At 32.0% G+C, this 22514-nt stretch overlaps 1 protein-coding gene across 2 annotated transcripts; it reads left to right on the forward strand.

Annotated features, from left to right (window-relative positions):
- The first annotated feature begins 14997 nt into the window (after window positions 1–14997).
- Window positions 14998–18494, forward strand: LOC115709931 (uncharacterized). Of its 2 annotated transcripts, none has more exons than XM_030638195.2 (3): window positions 14998–15269; window positions 15442–15509; window positions 17436–18494. In XM_030638195.2, the coding sequence occupies exon 3, from the start codon at window positions 17534–17536 to the stop codon at window positions 18176–18178; it is 645 nt and encodes a 214-aa protein (XP_030494055.1). In that variant the 5' UTR covers window positions 14998–15269; window positions 15442–15509; window positions 17436–17533; the 3' UTR covers window positions 18179–18494. The 2 variants fall into 2 exon arrangements, with proteins under 2 accessions (XP_030494055.1, XP_060967673.1); XM_061111690.1 differs by having other exon boundaries at window positions 15043–15269; window positions 17419–18494.
- The last annotated feature ends 4020 nt before the right edge of the window (window positions 18495–22514 follow it).

Raw genomic sequence — 22514 nt, forward strand, 5'->3', positions numbered from 1 at the left:
CTTAACTAACAAATCAAAGAACACGAATAACACTCTTGAGATTAAACCTAATCATATCAGGATTAAGATCATTTGATCTAGGATCAACTAGGTGATATTGAATTGAATAGATATTACGGTAAGTTTAATAAATCTATGTCAAAGTTCAATATCGGTCCCTTCCGATGCATACTCCATGCATCCAACCCAAGCTTTACTTTAACCAATGCTTTGGAAAGAACATAGCATTTCTCCAAATGCAAGTAAACTCTGTTGTAGATTGTCATATCAGTAAAACCCCAGTGTTCTGATAAATCTAAGAATCTTTAATCACATAGTCATGTTCACTGTGCTGACAACATAATAAACAAGAACGAGTATGTGAAAAGGGTTTGGATGAATTTATAAATCAAATAGATAAATAATTGATAAGGTGAACCAAAACATACACAAATGAATGAAAAATACTTCTGTTTCTTTATTGACATTGAATAATTCGGATTACATTGAAATGGAGTTTTATTTAGGGCATAAAACCCAACATTACTAACAATCAAAAATTCAGTAGATACAACTAGATTCACAACTGAAAAGATTACCTCAAGTCTCAAGCTAGGATTGAGCATAAATACACCAAGAATCCAAGCTCAATCAAGTCAAAATCAAGTAATTTCTTCCCAAAATCAACTTTGAAAAATTAGAGAGGGTTAGAGAGAGAGAGAGAGGGGTCGGGTGAGAGGGAGATTAAACCAGAATTTTTCTTTTCCTTATTCTTCAAAAATTCATTTAATCAAATGTAAATCAATAAAGGTCAAAAGACCAAAATGCCCCTAGGGCCAATTCACACACAACCAAACATACAAGGGTAAACTTGTCATTTCACACTCATTCATTTCCAAATAAAATTCAGACTTCACATTATCAAATAAAATGCCAATTAATTCAATTCAAATTACATTTCTGGCCCGAACCCGGTTTGACCCGAAATACCCGGTTCTGACTATACCGTGCCAACCTGTCAGAACACACCTGAAAAGACAACACAGGCATACTATATAATAATATAGGTCCATTAAGCACGTACTAAATTAATTTCATCAATTTACCCTTCTTGGGTCATAATTACTAAAATGTTCCTGACTCACCAACGGGGTCTTAACATATAATTAATCACATAAATTCTCATATATTGAACTATATAATAATATAATTCCTCAATTATTCACAATTATCTAATTAAGGTTTTGCTAATCCATTTCTTAATTTTAGGGTATTACAGCACAGGACCCAAAAAAATAATAAAGAATCCAATATTTTTTTTAATGTCTTTGAGTTTTTATTTTGTTAATGAACTCAACTTTCTAATGGGTTAACAATGTTATATTATTTATAAATAATATAATATATAAATTAAATATGTGTAATAAACCAAGAATATGATATATGACAGTATATATTAGTTATCATCATTTTGTAATATATGTTACTATGAGTAACCTCCACAATTATCACCAATACTAAGTGTGTAAAAAGGTGTTACACATCTTAATTTGAAATTCTTAATGCTATAAGAGTTATGGTGTGTGTGTGAGTGTGCATGACTTACATTTGAGTCCATAACACCCATGTTATGGCTTTGAATTTCAAATAGTGATATTTTAAACACTATATAAAGATGTCTAAGTCTTGATATTATTAAAGCTACTTCTATGAGTTCCCTTAGTGCTTAGAGATAGGGAAAGTAAGTTTTTACACAAAAGTGTAATACCTTGTTCGATTCCCACTAATCTACACTCAAAATTGAGAGTGAGCGTTTCTATATATATTCTTCTTATTCTACATTTCTTATATATATATATAAATATACATATAAATACATATATATATAGTGTAGTATATGTTTTTTTTTATGAATAAGAATCATTGTATTGCTCATCCAAAACATTTACATTTTACAAAAACTTTCCTCAATTCACATTTCTCTATCTCTTAGTGCTCTACTGTAGCTAAAGTCAATTCTATTAATCTATACAACTTCAATCAGTACATACAAATCCATTCTAATTAGTTTCCTAACAACCATTGCTTATCCTCATCCTTAAGCTTGTTAGGCAACCCCAAAATCCTGAGTTTACAATCTTGTTGTACCCGTTGTATGGTAACTCTTGTATGCCACAGTTTTTGATGCCAAAATACATCATTTTTGGCTTTCCAGATATGATATACCAGCCCAGCAAGAGCAGTCTTCAATACACTTCTTCTAGCAGTAGGTACTGCTTTGTTCTTGCTGAAAACCTTTGCTAGTTGTTGCACATTTGTTGTTGTCGATCTCCATTGTAGCCAAGACTTGAGCCCCTGTAAACAACTTTGACTATACTCACACTCAAAGAATAAATGGTTGCTTGTTTCCTCTTCTTGTCCACAAAGTAGACATGTCAAATCTATGATTGAGTTGTATTTACCTATCCTTTCTTTAGTGTTTAATCTTCCCCAAAACACAAGCCATAGAATAAACTTGTGTTTGGGAATGATGAATCTATCCCAAACAGTCTTGGACCAAGAAATCTTGTCCCTGCTTTTAAAAAGAAGTTGATAGGTGTGTTGAATTGTATGCCTCTGCTGCACAAAACCATCAACATCCACTTTTTGCTTCAGCTTATTCTTCACCCCTACAATCTTTTTCCATGACCAGCAACAATCCAAAGGTGGGTCATAATCCCACCAACTACCATGTTTCAAATATACATTATGAATCCACTTAACAAATAGGCAATCTTTCTTACTTGCTATGTCCCAAACATACCTTCCCATGGCTGCAATATTCCAGTTTCTGATGTTTCTAAATCCTAGACCTCCTGCAGATTTGGTTTGACAAATATTGTCCCAAGAAACCAAGCCTGGACTTGAGGTCTCTTGTGTGCCTTTCCATAAGAAGGATCTGCAAACAGCTTCAATGTCTTTCAGCAACTTCTTTGGTAAAATAGAGATTTGAGCCCAATAAGTATGAATGGCCAATAGAACAGAATTAATCAATGTTGCTCTCCCCATATATGACAAGTTCCTAGAACTCCACATCCGAATCCTTCCTGTCATTTTTTCAAGAAGCTCTTGGCATTCTCCTCTAGATAGCCTTTTAGAGCAAATAGGAATCCCCAAATATCTAAAAGGCAATGTGCTTCTAGAGAATTTTGATGCTTCTAAGATCCTGTTCACCTCCAATTCTGGCATCCCTGAATAATACACCGAAGTCTTCTGAACATTAGGCTCCAAACATAAAGTGGAAGAGAAAAGCTTCAAACCTTTGAGCATGAACATAGCTGAAATAAAGTCACCATTGCTGAATACCAACAAGTCATCTGCAAAACAAAGATGATTCAGTTTGAGGCCTGTACACCTGTCATCGAACTTGAATCCAGGCCATTCCCCAATCTTCTTAAAAATTCGAGACAAATACTCCATACCAAGAACAAAAAGAAGAGGGGACATGGGGTTTCCTTGTCTTAGCCCTCTCTTTGCTTCAAAAAATCTACACATAGAGCCATTGAGGAGAAGAGAAAATTTTGGTGTCCTAATACAGTTCATAATTAGTTGAATGAACTGTATAGGGAAACCAAAAGCAACTAACATCTCCTCCAAGAAATCCCAATCAACTGTGTCATATGCCTTCCTTAGGCCGATCTTGATCATACAACTAGGCTTACAATTTTTCCTTCCATATAGCCTTACCAAGTCTTGGCAAACCAAGATATTATGTGCTATATACCTCCCATGAACAAAACCACCTTGGTTTTCTGCAATAAGATCAGGAAGAATTTTCCTAAGTCTATTGCAAATCACCTTAGTATCTATCTTGTACAATACATTACAACAGGAGATAGGTCTGAAATCAGCTACACTTTTAGGACAAACCGATTTGGGGATGAGTGTAATGGTAGTGGCATTTATCTCCTTAAGGATTTTCCCAGAATTCAAAAAAGATAACACAACTTCCTCAATGTCCTTACCAACAATTTACCAACAATCCTGGTAAAAGGCACTACCAAAGCCATCGGGGCCTGGAGCCTTGTTCCCAGGGATAGAGAATGCAGCATCTTTTACTTCCTCAGCAGAATAAGGAGCAGAGAGGATTCCACGATGAACTTCAGTAAGTTTAGGGCCCAAATTAACAATCGACTGATGAACATGTCTCCTATTAGGCAATGACTTCCCTAACAATCCCATATAATAGTCTAAGAATGCTTTTTGAACCCCCTCAGGATTGTCTCTCCAGATCCCAGTTTCATCTTCAATGGAGAAAATTTTATTTTGTATTCTTCTAGCTTTCAATGAAGCATGAAAAATTGCTGAATTTTCATCTCCATACTTAGCCCAATTAAGATTAGCTTTTTGAGTGATAAAGAGGGAAAAGGCTTTATGTACCTCTGTGTAATGTTGATGAGCTCTCTGTTCCTCTTCTATCAAATCCATGTTCATCGGGTCTTTGTATAATCTTGTTTGTATATCTGCAAGGGTTGAACTGGCTGCTATATCCTCCTTGTGAATTTCCGAAAAGCCCTCTTTATTCAACTTCATTAACACATCCTTCAACCTTCTCAACTTACTGACCACTTGAGACATTCTCGACCCCATGATTCCAGGATGCCAAGAATGTTGGGAATTATTTTACCAGGATCTTAGATCTACTCACAAGTATGTTTATTAACATCCTAAATATGAACTTTCTAAAACGATAAAATAAACACATATAAAGTTAAGAAAACCTTACATTGATGCAGCGGAATAAATGTCTCCTTCCACTCAGATCTCTAACCCTTGATTCCTTTCTGTAGCAGAGTATAATCAAGATCTGAGCCCGAATCTCCTTCTTCTTCAAGCTTTGATCCTTCACAGTCTTCCAATCTATGATTGAGTTACTGCTTGCTGTGTGTGGGCACTTACTTTTTCACTAGGGTCACGAAAAAGATGAAGGAAAAGAGGGAGAGAGGTTTCGGCCAAGGTAGAGAGTGAGGAAGGCTCAGTTTTCTGAAGAGAGAAATTTCTGTCAGAAAGGCTTATTGAAAACTTGTTTTTTTGACTGAGCCATCACTTTCTATTTATAGGCAACTTACTAGGTTTAAGTTTAGAATTATTTGGCATTAAAATAATGAAAATAATAATTTTAAAAAGCCTTATAAGTGGCCGGCCATAGGTGTTGTAATGGGCCCCACTTAATTTTGCAATTTTATCAAATTTTATCTCTATTTTCTCAAAAATGCCAATTTTCCAATTCTAACCTTTTAAATGCCAAAACTAATTATTTAATAATTAAAATACATTATTAAATAATATTGTCATTTAATTTAATTATTAATTAGACATATAAAGTCTATTAATAAATAAATAAACCTAGAAAACTCTTTTCCTTACAATTTCACCCCTGCTTAGTGAAAATTCATAAAATCAGACATAGTCTAAATTTAGAATTATAATTGATCAATCACGAATCAATTAATGAGTCTTACAAGCAGAATGTTCTCAACTAGAATGGGGACCATGGATCTATATGCTGAGCTTCCAATAAGTGAACCAAATTTACCAAGTAAATTCCTACTTATTAATTCTTCGTTGAATCCACTCTTAGAACTTAGAATTGCACTCTCAGACTTATATAGAGCATATTGTATGTTTCACGATACCAATATACTATCTCATTTAACCATTGTTATAATCTTATTGTGATTTAAAGATCCTCTATATAGATGATTTACATCGAGATGGGATTTCTTTACCGTTCTCACCCCTCAATGTATTTTGCCCCTTAAAACACTTAGCTACCTGTAAATGGTGTTTAGTGATCTAATAATTAGTCAGTTAAACAAGAGCTCATCCATTTACTTCTATTTGCTAAGCTCGAAGGGAATCATCACTTAACTTCTATACACCAGTAGAAGCTATAGATTCCATATTTATGTTCAGCACTCCCACTCAATCATACTATCATGTTCCCAAAATATACGTATCACCCTGACCCAAAAGTAGGCTTAACTAATAAATCAAAGAACATGAATAGCACTCCTGAGTTGAGCCCAAGCATATCAGGATTTAGATTCTTTTCAATCTTAAGATCAACTACTGATATTGACTTGGAAAGATATGTATAACGGTAAGTTTGTAATATCTTAACTTAGTTGCAATATCGGTCCAGTCCAATGTATACTCCATACATTCGAAACTAGTATACTTTACTAATGTCCTGGAAAGAACATAACACTTACTCCAAGTGTAAGTACACATCATCGCTGATTATCACATTAGTGTAAATCCAATAACACTGATGAAACAGGGACCAAAACTTTTGATTCATATGATCACAATCACATTCCACTGTGTTGACGATACTGTAATTGTGAATAAACATATGATCTGGATTTAACTGATTTTGTGTGTATGAATGTAATAAACATATTAAACATATTAAACCATTAGCATGTAAAATTCATGCAAACATCAATCACTTCAAATTTCTTATATTGATAACTAATCAGATTGTAAAGAGTTTTATTTAGGGCATAAAACCCAACAAAGAATCTGCCACCAGATTTTCGAATTGAGGAGCAAGCTTCCACATATTAAAATACCTGAATGGCTTCTTCCCTGTGTTGCAATCCTTGTAAATAGAGACCAGAATGGGAGAGTGATCAAATGACATTTCAGGCAAAAAAACCGCTTCTGAGCTAGAGAAAAAATTCATCCAACAAGGATTGATCATTGCTCGATCAATTTTTGAATAAATTCTCTCCTCTGGCTTTTGTTTGTTATTCCAAGTGAGAAAGGCCCCATAATATTTCAGATCTTCAAGGTTGCATTGTGAAATACAATCCTTAATTCTCTGAGAAGGTACAACATGAGCTCTTCTACCAATCCTCTCATTAGCAAAGAGAATCTCATTAAAATCACCCCATACCAGCCATGGTTCTGCAATGTTAGTGGCCAAACCTTCCAATTCAGTCCATAGTTCTCCCTTCTTTTTTCATCATTGAAGCCATACACACAAGTAACTTGAAATTTCCCCACTCTCTATTTTGGAGTAACAGTACAATGAATAAGTTGACTTGTGCAAAGACCAATGTCTACAGAATAAACATTTGGTTGCCAAGCAACTATTATTCTCCCTTTATCTAGCCAAGGGTTATTATTAGTGAACCACCAACCTTGAAATAAACTTGTATACAAATCACCCATATTCTTATTCTTAACTTTAGTTTCTAGGAGGCTAACAAACCCAACTTGCTTTGAATAAATCATATTCCTGATTTCATTGTGTTTTTGATGGTTGTTAATCCCCCTAACATTCCAACATAGCAATCTATCCATTGGAAGTAGAGGGCTCTCCCCCCTCTCCCATATTAACTACTCCTTGCTCATTCTCACTGTCCAAATATTGGAATCTATTACATACTTCAGTTCCCCCTGGCTCCTTCTCCATGCTCACTTTTTTGCCTTTCATAACCCTTTGAAATCCCTCTGCATCTTTTTCAATCTGTTTAGTAACTTGTTGTTTCTTTGGAACCCAAACTTGTTTCCCTTGGTCATTCTTGCTCTCCTCTTTTCTACAAGCATCAGTACTATGCCCAATCCCAAAACAGTTATAGCAAACTAGAGGAATCCATTCATATTTAACTTCTAATTCCACCTCATGGTCATGTTCATCAATGAAATTTATGGTACTAGGAAAAGTTTGTGCCAAACTAACCTGAATTAACACCCTCGAGTATTGCAATCTATCTCTATTCTTTGTTATTTCATCCACTTGCAGAGGCTCCCCAACTTGTGCCACTATCTTGAAAAGAGAGGGCTCTCCCCAATACTTGATATCCAAGCCTCTCAATTGCACCCAGGTTGGAACTGAGGTCACTTCCTCCTTTGTAAAGTCATCAATAGGGTTCCATGGTTTCATAACCATAGGTTTCCTATCAAAGAACACATAGCCTTGTTGCAGCACCCTATCTCGTTGTTCCAAGTTTTGAAACCTGATTATGAATATGCCTTTAGCAAGCAGTCCCACCTTCACCACCATATCCTTCCATAGCCTTTTAGCAAAGCCTTCGAGAATAGAGATTGGAGGATTAGCCCCAATTACATAGAAAACCAGAGAAGGCTGCCAATAGTTCACCTCATCCTCTATATCAGCAAAAACTGATCTTAACTTTTGAAGTTGCAGAAGATCTTACCTCAGTCTGCTGAACAGAGTTTGCAAAACTAGTATTCAAGTTTCGAACAATACCAGAACGCAAAATCGGGGGAGAAGTCTTCTTCCCAGAATTGACATCTTGAGTAGTTCGATTAGCAACTTGTAACCAATATGAGAAATCATGTCTGATCTCGCTTCGCCTCTGGAAAAGGGCTTCAGTCTCTTCAGGCGAGTATATCTTTTCAGCAAAACACTGTTCCATTGATTCAAAGCATTGTTCCATTGGTTTCTCGATCTGTTCATCTTGTAATTCCTCCTCTGCTATCTCTAATTCCTGTACCCCAAGCACTGCATCCATGGATCTGGTCTTAATAACCCTATCCGAAGATGTAGTATATGTTGTTGTAACATTTATTTAATCTTTTTATTATTATTGTTAGTACATATATTTTGGTGAATGGTATATGTATTTTATGTTATACGATATATCATTTTTTTAAAAAAATAATATTTAAGTTCTATTTTATACTGTATTTTTGTTGACATGATATATAATTTTATTAGCATGCTATATATTTTTAAATTTATTAATTTTAATTATATGCATTTCTATTGTAAGGTATATATTTTTTATTATGTGGTATATAAGTTTTATTGTATAGTATATCATTTTATTTTAGATCATGTTTAATTTTCTATTGTATATAAATGTGATATATGATTTTATAAGTATGATATAATTATTTTATGGTTGTATATAATTTTGTTAATGTGGTATATATAATTTTTTTAATAACATTATCTTATTTTGTTTATTATTTATTGTAGGTATATATGTTTTGTTGTATGATATATGATTTTTATTGTGTATAGTATTAGGAGTGTTCATCAAACCGCTCAAACCGTCCGCACTACACCGCACCGTAAAAAAATGCGGTTTGAAATTCTTTGTGGTGCAGTCGCGGTTTGAATTTTTCCTAAACCGAGCGGTGCGGTTTGCTGTTTTGAATTATTAATATGCGGTTCAAACCGCACCGCACATTATAAAAATACTAATTTTTATATTTATTTAGGTCCAATATGTGAATGTCCAACCCAAAATCCACTAATTATTGTATTATTAAAACTTAATTTCTTTTTTCATATTTATTTTCAAGCCTTATGGTATTTTTGACAAGTGCTGCTCAAATTTTGTTGTATTTGTGATAGTTTAATTATTGATGATAGTCCAAACCGCATTAACCGCACCATACCGCACCATTTTTTGTTCTGCGGTTTCTATGGCTTTTAATTTCGCGGTGCGGGTGCGGTTTGAGAAATTAGAAAAACCACATCTGCATGTTTGTTTAAAAAAAGGTCAAAAACTGCACCACCCGCACCGCGAGCACCCCTGTATAATATATCATTTATTTAAGATGATATTTATTTTTATTTTATTATATATAATGATTATATATAAATTTTTTGGTATGTATACATATTTTAATAGTGGTACATATAATTTTGTTAGCATAATATATATTTTTTTGAGTATTAATTTAGTATTGTTATAATTTCTTTGTAATTAATTCTGTACTATATTTATTACAAAAAAGGCTTTTTTTTTTTATAGTTAATGAAAATCTGCGGTAACAGTTTGACACTTTCATTGAGAGCTTTTGTAATAAAAACTCAGAAAATACCCTCCTTATAGACACAACTACAAATTTGTATCTATAAAGGATAATACCCCTCGTAATGAAGAAACCATCTAGAGGAGACCAACCTTCACCCTAGAAAGGAACCTCAGGGATCACAAAGACCCAACACGATTGAAACTCCTAGATCTAGAAGAAATGATGAAAATTTTAACTCAACTGGTGAACAGATCCCATAGTGGCAAAGTGAAGACTCCTATGATACCACCAGATATGTCCCAGTGGTGGAATTAAAAAAAATAGGCAACTTCGATAATGCCTAGTTGAGTCAAACTAAAGAAATGTCGAGTTAGAACGAGAGGTTGCGGCAGCCAAGGCTGCACAGGGAACCACTCCTCAAACTCAACCTGATCCATCTGCAAGGTGACCACAGGGAAGGCCTTAAGGTTCCCAGACCAGGAGACAAGAAAATAATCAAGGGAATCCCATAAATACGTAGGAAGAACAACCTGGGAATACAAGAGATATCCCAATGGATAGAGAAAATCCACCAAATACTGGCAATACAAGAAATCAAGAGCATCAGCGTGATGTTTCAAGGACTTCCCATGGTTTTGCAAACCAGAGGAATGAACAACTTAATATACTGGAATCATCTCGCACGAGTGCAATGCAAGGCAGTCGTGACCAAGAAACCAGGAAATCCCCCAATATGATGGGAGAAATACTAGAAATCAACCTAGGATAGGTTGACCCCCGAGACATCCACAAAGGCCTTCTCGCAATGACAGAGAACACATACACACATACATAAGTCTATAAAATACTAGTGTTACTAAAATTGTCTTAATATGACTATTAAAAAGGTGAGCCTAAATTGTCCCAAAGACCCTGAACACTCCAGGTCTAACCGTCTTGATATGTACAATCTTCACCCTTAGCTTTAGACTCATCCCATTTCAGTTCTAGCTAATACCTACACGTACACGTAATAACTGTGAGGCGACAGACTCAGTAAGAAAAGCATAATCATAAACATAAATATATATCTAGACCGTAACTAGGTGCCCATACACCTATTCACGATATGATAATTGGGTCAGGAATGTTCTTGACAAGTATGACTAACTACGAATCTAGCCTATTCTCAGTACTCTAGTCGTATTGATGTGGTAGCAACTACTTCATACTATTTAGGGGCTTGGCATCTATATGTTGACATCTTTGTGCAACTCTATGTACATTTCACTGATACCTTGATATGCTAATATGATGGCCAGTGATTTGCCTAACATATATTTGTTAGTACCTCGGTGCAACTATATGTACACCTCACTGGTACTTTGATATGTTATTCTAACAACAACTAACATGCACACTAAACATGTATAGTGCAAATAATTCTACTAATCTTACATTGATTCTGAATGCAAGTGTGTCGGTAACTTTGAGTGAAAATTGCTGCTCGATGAATTAAGGCCCTAAGTCACAATTTACGTAAAACTGGTAAGTGATCCGCTAAATTACTTTTGGGGTTTCTAACCTTGAAACTAAAAGTTTCCCTATCGCTAAATAGCATGACTAAATCTTACACATTGAGAAAATTGCTGAAAAATGGGATTTCAAGAAAAGTATCCCAAAAAATAGTAGGCCATTTTTGTGAAAACGGTAAGGCGTTTTTATGAGTTTACTGCCTTGAAAAACGGTAGGCTATTTTACCAGAAATGGCCTGCTATTTTCTTAGTGGCTTTTTTCACAAAATTCTAAAATTCAACCAAAATAACTCCAATCTCTTCCAAACTTTCCAGAACTTCAAATAAGGCTAAAATAAACCTATTTCATCAAACAATTGCAACTATAAAGCCTTAAATAAAAAATTACCATAGTTGAGCTAAGTTTGAGCTCAAAACTTAAACCTAGCTCAAACCTTGCCAACAACACACAACCTACCCTAAACTAGTTCAAAAAAACATAATTTAATCCCTAGAACTCAATTCTAACAATAACCAAACTCAACAAAACCATCCGCTTAAAATTACATACTCCAACCTAACTTTTCACTTGAAAATTGAAGAGAAAAAGGAGGAGAGACTTACCTCAACCCTGGATAACAAAACCTTTTGGATTTCTATGCTAAAATCCTCAATATTTGATCTAAAATGGTAAAGGAAAATCTGAATTATCTTGGTTTCTTGGTTTGGCCGAACAAGAGGAGAGAGAGAGAGAGAGTGAAAAGGTGATGTTTTATTTTGTGAGTTGAATTATTGAAACTTAATTTGTTTTATTCAGCTAGATAAAACCTAGATAAATTTAGGAATTAATATTAGAAAAGCATAATTTATTCCCCAAAAGACAATTCTACCCTTAGTTTTATTAGGAAGTAACTGTTGGAATATATATTACTAGGACCTAGATTTACTAACAAGTATATTTTTTAACATCCTAAATATGAATCTCTAAAACGATAAAACTTAAACACATAGAAAGTATGAGAAACCTTACATTGGTTGCAGCGGAATTAAATGACTCCTTTTGTTCAGATCTCTAATCCTTGTTCCTTTTTGTCGCAGAGTATAATCAAGATTTGAACTCGACACTCCTTTAGTTGTTTGGATTCTTCACAGTCTTACACACTATGATTGAGGACTAACTTGCTATGAGTGAGCATGCACTCAATCACTAAGGCTTGAATTTTTATGTGAAGAACTCAATAGAATTTTGAAATTAGGAAGAAGAAGAAGTCTCAAACTCTTTAGTTGTCTGACAAGATGTAAACTATATTTAGAGTCATTAGTTGGATTATGAGACTATTCTTTTCTTTTTATACTAATTCACTTAGGGTTAGAATTGAATTATATGGAATAAAAATTAGCCAAACATAAGGATAAGTGGCTGGCCATATTTGTGCCCAACACTAGTTATATTTTTGCCATTTTTCTTAACTATTTATCTATTATTTCACAAATGTCATATTTTCCAATTTTAGCCATATAAATGCCAAAACTATTTATTTAATAATTGTAATTAATTATCAAATAAAATTTTCATTTATATTATTTATTAATTAGACTCCACAAAGTCTCTTAATTAACAAATAAACTCTAAAATCCTATTTCTTCACAATCAAGCCATATCTTAGTGAAAATTTATAAATAAGACATAGTCTGATTTAGAATTATAATTGATTAATTAAAATCAATTAACTGAGTCTTACAAGCAGTTTTGTCTCAACTAGTATGGGGACCATGGGCCTATATAACCGAGCTTCCAATAAATAGATCTAGAATTTACCAAGTAAATTCCCTAACTTATTAATTCCTCCTTGCGCCACTATAGATTTGGAATTGCACTCTCAATTATATACAACGCTCTATATGTTCCACGATATAAATACGCTATAAATTATCCATTTGTTATAATCCTAATAATCAATGATCCTCTATAGATGATCTACACCGAGCATGGACAAATTTACCATTACACCCTTCAATGTATTTTATCCTTAAAACACTTAGCTACCTATAAATGATATTTCAGTGAACTAATATAATCATTGAAATGAGCGCTCAACCATTTATCTCTATTAAGCCAAGCTCGAAGAAAATCATTGTTTCACTTCTATGTCCAGATAGAAGCTATAAATTTTGTATCTATGATTAGCGCTCCCACTCAATTTAACTACCATGTCCTTAATCTATATGTCACGAGAAGAACCATTGGTTGATTTTAACGAACAAATTGAAGAACACAAATAATACAATTGAACTAGAACCTAACCATCTTAGGATTGAGATCATTTGATCTTAGAGTAATTAGGTTGTATTGAATGAATATATATTACGGTAAGTTTATTATATCCGATCCAAGTTTGATATCGGTCCCTTTCCGATGCATACTCCATACATCTAACCCAAGCTTACTTTAACCAATGCTCTTGAAAGGACATAACACTTATCCAATGTGCAAATAAACTACATTGTAAATTATCCTATCAGTTAAACCCTGTGTACTGATAAATCACAGGAATACATTTAATCACACAATCTTGATTATTTTCCATTGTGTTGACAACACAATAAACAAGAATATCAATGTGGGTTTGGATGAATTTATAAATCAAATAAATAACTAAATGATCACATGAACCAAATAATACATTAAATAAGTAATGATAATAAATCTATTTCTTTATTGATAAATGAATATAAAAGATTATATTGAAATAGAGTTTTATTTAGGACACAAAGCCCAACAATAACCTCACCTTCTAGGAGTAAAATAGCATAAACCATAACCCCGGTTAAGTCTGATATTTTAAATGTCTATCAAGTCTCGCTAATTCTAAGATACTCAACCATATCTAAGTAACTCTATTGGCCAAAATATCGCATTCTATTGTTACCGAGCACAAACATGAAAATCATAAAATCTCATATACAACATATATATAATGCATCTTGAATTCAAAATATATCTCCGTAATTGAGAAAATATTTTTCTAAGGCCTATTTCTAGCAATAAACCCTAATTTCTACTAAGAGGCATATAATCATAAAATAATAATTAAATCTTTAATTATTTGCTAATTCTCATGTTTTAACTACATATAGTCTTTAATTACAATATGTATTAAAAAAGTAATATTTAAATGAATGTAGAGAAAAAAATAAAGAAATTAATATATGGTGTAATATAAAAATTTGAGGTAAAATAAAGAAAGTAAAATTTTTGTGAGGTATTTTAAAAAATAGAGTAGAGCTGATGCTCAGTAAAAGTGTTAGCTAAAATAGATAAAATTGAGTTTTGATGAAGTATTTTAAAAATTAGAATAGAGATGTTGATGTGAGTGCCACGATTCTTAAAAAAAAAAAAAGAAATATACTCATTTTTTTTTTACAAATGAAATATACTCATTTAGTACCTTGTGTTTTTCATGAAAAATATATTTGGTATCCTAAAGTAAAATTTAATCAATACAGTGTTATCAATTTAACTAAACAATTCTCAGTTATATGTAATTAAATAATTAAATTTGAATTTAGAATTCATAAAATTTTAGACTGTTGATTGTATTGATAAAATTTTATTAAAAAAATTTGAATTTAGAGTATTAAATAGGTAATATTTTAAAATATAGGGTACTAAATAAGCATTATCTGTATTTAGATAAAATACCAAATGTGTAGACCAAAAAAAAAAAAACTTTACTAGTAAAAGTAATAACAATAATAATAATAAAAAAAAATAAAATCCCTAACCTCTTAAACTCCTCCGCCTCCCTCTATCACTCTCCTAAACCCCCGTCGTTCACCTCTCTCTCTCTCTCTCTCTCTCTGCGCTTCTCACACACCCGCAGTCGATCTCTCTCCATTTCTCTACCATCCAGCTCCTCTTCCTTCTCTCCACTCCGCACCACACAGCTCCTCTTCTCTCCGCAGTCGGCACCACGCAGCTTCGGCCTCTCTCTCATGAATCTCCACCTGGTATTTTTATTTTTAAGCTTGAATCAATGTTTAAGTAAGTAGAGCTAATTTTTTTGTTTGATTTTGTGTTTATTTCTGTAATTTTTTTGAGCAAGTATGAGTATTGATCTGCCTGTTCAATTTTCAAGACTTGGGACTGAGTTAATTTAGGGTACTTTTGATTTGCTTGTAGAATCATTAGCAAGGATTCTATATTTGCTTCCGTTTCAGCAATTTGGGTACTCCTCCAAGCTCCAACAGGTATTCAGTTTCGGTTTTGAGATTGATTTCACTAATTTTGAGTTGTTTAATGTTTGTCTAAGACTTTGCTTTTTTCTCAATGTAATCTGCCTACTGTTTAGAACATGTATTTTGAATAGCTATGTCATTGTGCACGTAATTATTTCCTCACCATGACAATTAGGAGTTTGTTTGTATAACATTTATTCAAGATTATTTTGTATGGAAATGTCTATAAATCATTTTATAGTATTACCTTTGACATTTAGAGTCCACTTCATACATGCATGATGCAACAGAAAGAGTGTTACAATGTCAGACTGATTCATAAAATGACTAATTAATAGTTATCTTATAAAGGTCATATTATAATTTTTCATTCTATTGTCAAATATTTAATGATCTTTTCAAGAGTTAAATTCTTAGAACTAATTAATGAACTGATCAACTTCAACATGTTTGAATGTCTAGACTTTGAAGAAAAAATATAAGCACTATTGGATTCTTGTAATTAGCTTCCATTGAAATAAAGAGTTCACACTTCAAAACTGAACTAGTAAAGTACCAAAATAGCGTCAATTTAACCATTTGTAATGGAAGAAAATCACTGATTAAATGAAACACAAACTAAATATTTATTCTAATCTATATCTCACAATTTCAAGTTTTGACATTGGTAACTATGTACTTTTGGAATCTTTAGATGATTGCCTATTGGACTGGTTTTGTATTACTGTACTAGCTGTTTTGGATTTTACGGTGGTTGATTGTTTTATATTTGATTTTGATTTGCACTGTGGTTGATTTGAACTTTGAATTTTTGATTTAAAATCCAATTTAGACTATGTTTGTCTTATTTTTAAACTAAATTTAAGTATAAAATTGAATCTAAGAAAAAAAAATTATTGTCAAGTAAATCATTTTCTAATTTAAGTAAATTATGCTCTATTATATAATAGCTATTAGTTGGTCTGGTCCTTTTTCTGTGTTCAAGACTGAAATTAAGCTTGTTCAAAGTTTAGTAATTATATGATTAGGGTCCTTATTACTAGTATTAAGCACTCCTCTTTAAAATTCATCAGTTCCTCTATTCTTGCTGAAGTTTTTTTGATAAATATTGATGTATTTGACGCGCACCACAACTTTGAGAACTTGACTTGGCAAGTTTTTGTTGACGTGGGTTTAGGTTATGAAATTATATTCTGTGAACATAAAGGAAAACTACATATTGCAGATTCTATTTCTAGGGAAGAAAATTAGCAAATTTTATGTTGATTTATCGAGATTGTGTTGTGTCTGAGACACTTCCAATTTCAAGTGTTGAACTCCCTAAATCAAATGCTTGACAATAGAATTGCACACTATATGTTAATTAGTGCTATATGGTGAAACCCAATATTTCAACAATTTAATTTTACTTTAATTATATAAAAAAAACTTATGTAACTAAAATAGTTTTTAGATTAATCTACACTAGTCACATATTTTGTTTCAGTTGTATATTCATTCTTTTTAAAACTCTTAAAACAGTGAACTTTGTACAAGCAACACATTTTTACAAGCATGTTTTCACATACGAAATTGAGATTCTTATTTTCGAATCATATTTGTTCTGTTTTCATGGATCTCTGCGTAATGTGACTTAACCAAAAGCCAAAAGCCCAAAAAAAAAAAATCAGTGAAAAAGAACCTATGGGGTTCCTTGTGTGAGAAGTGTTCTATTGCTTGCTATTGACCTAATTTTTTTATTTTAATTTTAATGATGGGTATATATATGCACTTTTAGAGACTGTTTTTTCTTGGGAGAAGATTGTTATAAATTACGGTGCATGAAATTGTTTTGGAAATTTTCATTTTCATTCTTCTCTGCACCCATTACCTTATTTTTATAGTTTTAGGTTATGTTGTAATGTATTTTATTTGCTTATAGTGTTTTTGGCTTTTCAGGTTGAAGGTTTTGTAATTTTTACCATGATAAGTGAGAACCTATATCGGAGAGGTTGATTTACCATTTGTTGGAAGGTGAAATTTTGTTAGACTTGAAGATGAGCTTGATTTTAAGATTGAAGCATCATTTGCCAAATGGCTTCTGCAGAAAACCGATAGTTTCCTCTGTCGTGGCATTAAATCTTGGGAAACTAAATGGATTGTGGCAAAACTATAGTCAACCAGCAAGAAATGATGAGGAAGAGGAAGAAGTAGAGATTGACCAGAGGAGGCTCCCCACTGATTATGACCCAGCAACGTTTGATCCTACTCAGCATCGCAGTCCTCCTACCGATCGTGTTTTCAGGCTTGTAGACGAAATATCAGGACTTACATTGGCTGAAATTGCTGAGCTGGGTTCCATTTTGATGCGTAAAAGGGGAATGACGGAGTCACCAAGTGTGGGAGTCATTAAAGCAGGAGCTGCTGGCTTAGCGGGGATAGGGACGAAAGCACCAGCAGCTGCCAAGGAGGAGAAGAAACAAGAAAAGACTGTCTTTGAAATTAAATTAGAATCATTTGAGGCAGCATCAAAGATCAAACTTATCAAGGAGGTCAGGAGCTTCACTGATTTGGGTCTTAAGGAAGCGAAAGAGTTAGTAGAGAAGGCACCATCGGTTCTAAAGAAAGGAGTGTCGAAGGAGGAAGGAGAGCAGATAATTGAGAAGCTGAAAGCTCTTGGTGCAAAAGTTGTTTTGGAGTGAACATAGAGCACTGCTATGTAAGCTGTTGCAATTTGGAATTTGATGGAGCTCTGATTCTAGACATACTACCCGTAAAATTGATTACCGAAACAAATCTCTCGAATGTCTTGAATTAAGTTTTTGCTCATCATTTTTTGTTTTCTTTTTTCTCAATGAGATTATAGTTAACTTAAAAGGTGGAAATTTTTGATGAAGAATGCTGCAGAGGATACTTGCTGTCCTTGTGTTTTCTCTTTGTTTCTTAATAAACATCTTCCATTGCAGCTGTGTAAGAGATACATGTAAAATTAGCTAATATTAGAAGGTTTAACACTAACTGCTGGATATTTGATCATAGAATAGAAGCTTCTATTGGGTAAGAAGTCAACCCTTTTAGTAGTTTTGTACTCTTGTACAGTGCTACATCCCTTGATTTATTTATTCGTATGGTTTTGTTATAGAAGTGCTTAGATTAGTAAGGGGTATTTGCGGGTTGTGGGCTTGTGGCATATAAATACCTATGTTAAACTGAGTATTTTATATTGCACATATCTTAATTACTAAAAAAATTAAGTTTTATTGATTTCTATAACCTCTTAACTCTTAAGTTTCATTTTTTTTATTAAGCTTTATTAGGGCTGTTCATCCGATCTAATCTGCACTTTTTTGGTCAAACAACATCTAATCCGCACTAAGTGCGGATTTAATTTTTTAGATCCAATCCAATCCATACAATAGCTCAAATCCAATCCAATTCAAGATCGGTTACTTTGGATTGGTTATTTTATAATATTAAATTATTTAATATTTATGAAAAAAAATATATTTTTTTTTTCACATAACTAGCAACAAAATAAAACAATTATAGTTATTTTATGTCTCCAATAACACATTAAATAAATAAAATAACAAATACCAAATTCAAAGAAAGAAAAAAAAATTGTATATATATTAAAAATATTTAATTTTATTTTAAATTGTATGTTAAAAAAGAATATATAAGAATAGAAATAACATTTTATCTATTAAGTTTTGCAATATGATTGTATTATATGTATTAAACTTTTAAATTACTATTTTCTTTACGTTATTTGTATATATAATTTTTTTAATTTTTTTATAAATGTGTGGATTGGATTGGATCGGTTACTTTTACATATCAATTAACATCCAATCCGCACAAGTGCGGATTTTGAATTTTCCAATCCAATCCAATCCGCACAAGTGCAGATATCCGCACTTTGTGAATTGGATTGGATTGGATCGTACGGATTGAATTGGATCAGCTATTTTATGAACAGCTCTAAGCTTTATCCTCTTAAGGTTGCAGATGTAAAATTCTGTTTATGATGATGTACCTGCAGCCTTTTTAGAGTTTTGTTCTCTGATTTATGTATCATTGATGTAATGCTAATATGATTTTAGTGAGGTGTTCACCATATAATGATAAATATTTTACATTTTTAGAGTTAATAATATTCATGTTTATGTTGGAAATTATTTTACCAGGATCTTAGATCTACTCACAAGTATGTTGATTAACACCCTAAATATGAACTTTCTAAAACGATGAAATAAACACATATAAAGTTTAGGAAACCTTACATTAAGTGCAGCGGAATAATATGACTCCTTCCGTTCAGATATCTAGCCCTTGATTCCTTTCTGTAGCAGAGCATTATCAATATCTGAACCTGGATCTCTTTCTCTGAATCTTTGATGCTGAAACTCCTTCTTGCTGAAAGTCTTTCTTCACGATCTTCCTCACTAAGATTGAGGTATCACTTGCTGTGTGTGGGCACTACTCATACACTAAGAATTTCGAAATTGAAGGAAGAAGAAAGAGAAAGTGGATTCGGCCAAAGATAGGGAGAGAGAAGGCTCATGTTTTTCTGAATCAGAAGTGTCAGAATAAAAGTGTAGAAATTTTTTTGTGTAAATTTCCTGAAGCCTTCACTATCTATTTATAGCATTCCACTAGGGTTAGGTTTGAATTATTTGGCATTAAAATAATGAAAATATCAGTTTAAAATGCCTACAAAAGTGGCCGGCCCTATACTAGTGGATTTGGGCCTCACTTTTTACAATTTTGCAGTTTTACCTTTTCTGCATCTGATTTTCTCAAAAACGCCAATTTTTTAATTCAACCATTTAAATGCCAATTCTAACTATTTAATAACTATAAATAATTATTAAATAATATTGTCATTTATCATATTTATTAATTGAACCATACAAAGTATCATAATTAACAAATATGCCCATAAAACTCTTTCTTTACAATTTCGCCCTTACTTAGTGAAAAATTCACAAATAGACATAGTCTAATTTGAGAATTATAATTGATTAATCAAAACCAATTATATGAGTCTTACAAGCAATATTATCTCAGCTAGTGCGGGGACCATGGGTCTATATAACCGAGCTTCCAATAAGTAGATCAAGAATTTAGCACTAAAATTCACTAACTTATTAATTCTTCGTTGAACCCACGCATAGAACTTAGAATTACACTCTCAGTATATAGAATGCTCTATATGTTCCACCATATAAATGCATCATTAGTTATCCATTGTTATAATCCTAATGTGATCAATGATCCTCTATATGAATGATCTACACTGTAAAGGGATTAGATTACTGTAACACCCTACTATGTATTTTATCCTTAAAACACTTGACCCCGTATAAATGATATTTCAGCTTATGTGAAATGAGTACTCCACCATTTATGTTCGTTTGGTCAAGCTCGAAGGAGATCATCCTTTACTTACTATTCGCCAGATAGAAGCTATAGATTCTATGTTTATGTTAGCGCTCCCACTCAATTGCACTACCGTGTTCCCAAAATGTACGTATCACCCTGACCTAAAAGTAGGCTTAACTAACAAATCAAAGAACACGAATAGCCTTTCAAGATTGAGCCTAATCATAACAGGATTAAGAACATTTGATCTAGGATCAACTAGGCGATATTGACTTGAATAGATATTACGGTAAGTTTAATAAATCTAAGTCAAAGTTCAATATCGGTCCCTTCCGATGCATACTCCATGCATCCAACCTGAGCTTTACTTTAACCAATGCTCTGGAAAGAACATAGCACTTCTCCAAATGCAAGTAAACTCTATTGTAGATTATCATATCAGTAAAACCCTATGTCTGATAAATCTAGGAAACTTTATTCACATAGTCATGTTTACTTTCCAATGTGTTAACGACACAATAAACAGGATCAAGTATGTGAAAAAGGTTTCAGATGATTTATACATTATGTACATATAATCATGAAATAAATCATGTGAACCACGCAACATTAAATGTTATTTCTGACCTATATTAATAAGTAAATCTGATTATATTGAAATGAGTTTTATTTAAGGCATAAAACCCAACAGTTTAGTCTAATGAGCTAGATTTCTATTAGTTTAAATTAGTTAAATGGATTTTCATAAGAAGAACTTACACTCAATAAGAGATTTTAAGTTAATAATTGACAAATATGATTTCTTTTAATATTTATTTTGTTATATATATATTTTAAATGTGTTTTTTTATATATTTGGTTTGTTATATTTAATTTATTAAAATTCATATATTTACGTATTTATTATTTTATGTTTATTATTATTTTTATGATATGTTACTTAGCACTGTATTTATATTTTTAATTAATAGTACAAAAATATAAAAATTTGTTTTTTTATATGATAATTTTAAATAATATTAACCTTAATTTAAGTTAACATTATTTTAAATAATATTATATAATACTATATTTTTTTGAATAATTATATAATACTATGTTAATTATAAACAAATTTATCCATTTTCAACCTATTATTTACAATTTTTTTAAAAAAATATTTATTTATTTATTTTATGAAAATAGTTTTAACTTCTACAGTAAAACATAAATATTTTACACATTTATATTAGTTAATCTTTTTTTTTTTTTTAAAAGAATAATCTATATCAATATATTAATATAAAGGAAAGCATTAGGTTGAGGTGGCAATCTATGTGTGTTTTCTATCATATTCTTTATTTTCTTAATTTTTATCATTTATTTATTTTTTCAATAATAATTTTAACTAAATATCTATTATTATTATTATTATCAATAGAGTAACTCCCATTCACATCTATTATTATTAATTAATAATAGTGTAACTTATAACTACATTTAATTACTAATGTATGATATATTAATATAAAAATAATTTATTACTTTATGATATATAGGAAAGTAATTATTATAAATTGGAAAGCATTATTTACATTTTCTCTCTATTAAACAAAATAATTTTCGGGCATGTGGTATACTATATTTTTAAAACTAAATACTTTTTGATCA

The sequence above is a fragment of the Cannabis sativa genome, chromosome 3 (genome assembly GCF_029168945.1).
Source record: "Cannabis sativa cultivar Pink pepper isolate KNU-18-1 chromosome 3, ASM2916894v1, whole genome shotgun sequence".
NCBI lineage: Eukaryota > Viridiplantae > Streptophyta > Magnoliopsida > Rosales > Cannabaceae > Cannabis > Cannabis sativa.